The sequence below is a fragment of the Rhizophagus irregularis genome, chromosome 4 (assembly GCF_026210795.1).
Source record: "Rhizophagus irregularis chromosome 4, complete sequence".
NCBI lineage: Eukaryota > Fungi > Glomeromycota > Glomeromycetes > Glomerales > Glomeraceae > Rhizophagus > Rhizophagus irregularis.
The window spans coordinates 2,410,829-2,414,061 of record NC_089432.1 but is presented as its reverse complement, the minus strand read 5'-3'; the positions used below and the strand labels follow the sequence as shown (position 1 = coordinate 2,414,061).

Sequence of the window (3,233 nt, the reverse complement as noted above, 5' to 3'; positions counted from 1 at the left end):
GTTTTTGGAAAAAAAAACTAAAAAATTCTTTACAAAAATATCTATCTACTATTATATAATTTTTCTATTTATTTTTACTTCCTAATAATTAAATAGTATAAATTAAACGTAATATTCTCACCGCCAGCCACTCAGCCACTATGACATTTTAGTTAATAACAAGTACAAGTAACTCAAAGATTAACTAAAAAAAATTTTTTACCAAGCGAGTATTTTATACAAAAAAGATCAATAAATACAATTTACAATTTTAAAATTTAATTATAATGAAAAATAACAAATTTATTAGGATGAATTTATTTTATTATAAAATAATTAGCAAGTAGTAATAACAATCTAAAAATGTAAGAAAAAATAGCTATAATAGTAATAATAAAATAAATATTTTAAATAAAACATTTTTAATTTACTTTACATGAATTTTTCTTTATTTTCTCATTATCAAGTAGTATACATAATTTATTTTGAGCAAATTGATCTCCTTGCTCAGCCGATTTTTTGTACCAATAAATTGCAACATCAATACTTTTAATAATTCCATTTCCATTCTCATACATAATAGCAAGATTATATTGAGCTGAACTATTTCCTAAATCTGCAGCTCTTTGATATAATTCAGATGCTTTCTCCTCATCAATATCAGTTCCAATTCCATATTGATAACAATATCCTAAATTATTTATTCCAAGTGAATTCCCTAAATCTGCAGCCTTTTGATATAATTCAAATGCTTTCTTCACATCAATATCAGTTCCAATTCCATTATAATAAAAACCTCCTAAATTATTTATACCAGATGAATTTCCTAAATCTGCTGCCTTTTGACACAATTCAAATGCTTTTTTCTTGTCAATAACACCTGCTCCAGTTTCATATGCATAACAATATCCTAAATCTTTCATTCCTAATGCATTTCCTAAATCTGCTGCTTTTTGATATAACTCCAATGCTTTTTCATTATCAACATCAATTCCAATTCCTAAGTCATTAAATTTTCCAAGTAAGTAAATAGAATTTGAGTTGTTTTGATTATTTAATAATAAATTATTAATCTCTTGCAAAGTTATATTTTGTTCATTAAGATAACTTAAAACCTTTTGTTTTCCAACTACATCATCATCATCAAAAAAATTGAACATATTATTAACTATTATATTAAAGTTATCCTCAAATTGGTTAATCGATGATACTGAAGATTCTATTTCTTTTGTATTCATCATATCAAAATTTTGAATAAATTGAGAAAATTCTCCATGTGATAAATTAATACTTTCAGAAATATTTAAATCAGGCAGTTGATGGTTATTTGATGATTGGACATTATTAGTATCATTATGTAAGTGAAAATCTTTTATAATTATGTTTTCTTTTGTTATGAGCACTTTTAATTCATCAACTACTTGATTAATAGTTGGACGATCATCAGGTTCAATATTCCAACAATCTACAAAAAAAAAGAACGTTTTTAATTAATTAAAATAATATAATATATAAGTTATAGTCTAAATTGTATTTACCAGTATAAATTTTTATATATTCTTCAGGCGTGTCATGAATGGGTGTCTCTCTAAGGCCTTGTAGAATACTTATAGCCAAACCAACATCATATGGTTGACCGTGAAAAGGAGGCTGACAACTGGATATTTCCCACAATAATACACCAACGCTGTAAACATCACTTTTTTTATTTAATAAATAAAATTCTGTTGCACTTCTGTTAAAACTTTTTGGATCAACGTAAGGAATTAATCCAAATGTTTTTGATTGAGAGTTGGATGTTTCTTCAATTCTTTTTGATAAGCCAAAATCTGCTAGCTTGACAGTATTCTGATGGACTAACACGTTATTGGAGTGCTATCAATATTATATTAACGTTAAAATAAGAGAATAATTAAAATAAAACACATAATAAATTGTAAAATATTTACCAAATCACGGTGCATGATCCCTTCATCATGCAAACATGATACTGCATAAACCAATTGAAGTGCAAAATTAAATTTATCGTCCCAAGTGAGATTTTCAAAATTTTCTTTCAAATATTTTCGGAGGGTACCATTTTCAGCATATTCCATCACCAACGAATATTCTTTTCTTTGGTTTTCTTTAAAAAATAAAAAAATTTTTATTAATCAATTAATTATTGTATTTTATGAAATAAATAATATTAGAATATATCATACCTTTAATAGAAGCTGTGACACCATAAAAACGAATAACATTATCATGAAAATCAACTTCACGTTGAAGTTGAATCTAGTCAATAAATAAATTATTACATCAAAAAACTTAAATATTTATAATAATAATGAAAAATGTTTGACATTATAATTACCTCATGAACTATTGCTTTAACTGCAGCATCATTGATATTAAAAAAAGATTTTATTGCATAACGCTTATGAGAATTCTTCCAATTTGCACGATAAACTTTTCCAAAACCACCGGAACCAATTTCTTGAATATTATAAAATTTTTCATATTCATAATATTTAATATGTTTTTTAGAAATCGCTTCTTCAATCCATTCATTCCAATCGTTTGAATTACTAGTATGTTCATCGCTATTAGACATTGTTGGGTACGAAAAAAAAATTATTACTGCGGAATTTAAATTTAAAAATTGAAAAAAAATAGAAATATTTTTTGTCTCACTATTTATGTTTAACTATTTATAAATAATAATTTTTTTTTTTGTTTAACTATTTAACTATTTATAAATAATATGATGTCACTGAACGCCAAAGTTAACTGTCACAAAATTATCCAAGTGGAAAGATTTCCGAAATTCCGGTTAAAACAACAACCGATAAGCAATTCCTGGAGAATAATTTTGCCGGCAAGTCACGTGAGATAACGTTAATATATGAAGAATCCTAAAAATGAAAAAAAAAACTCTTCCCTTTCCGTTTTTTTTGTTAGTAGTCCGCAGTAAAAACTAATTTTCCAACAAACACTTTTTATCCTTGAAGAGAGAGGACCACTTGGTGGCCTCTACGGAAAGACCTCCTCTTTAACTTTTGAACCTTTGTCACGGGATATTTTTTTTATTTCTATTTTTTTTATTTTTATTGTTTTTATTTTTATTTATTTCTATTTTTATTTTTTTTTGTTATTTTTAGTTATATTACTTGTAGTTGTTTTTGGTTGTTTATAGATTAGATAAAAAGCGGAAGCTTAGCGATATAAAGTGGCTGAATACAAGTGGCTGTATAGACAAATGTGCCCAGATC

At 25.6% G+C, this 3,233-nt stretch overlaps 1 protein-coding gene across 1 annotated transcript; it reads right to left on the bottom strand.

The window, feature by feature from the left end:
- Nucleotides 1-257: 257 nt before the first annotated feature.
- On the bottom strand, nt 258-2,575 carry OCT59_023863 (uncharacterized protein; the record flags this gene model as incomplete). The annotated part of the gene is made up of 5 exons (XM_025319659.2): nt 258-1,444; nt 1,518-1,854; nt 1,929-2,104; nt 2,184-2,256; nt 2,336-2,575. 5 exons carry the CDS (start codon nt 2,573-2,575, stop codon nt 402-404), a joined length of 1,869 nt encoding a protein of 622 aa, XP_025173224.1. The 3' UTR covers nt 258-401.
- Between the last annotated feature and the right edge of the window lie 658 nt (nt 2,576-3,233).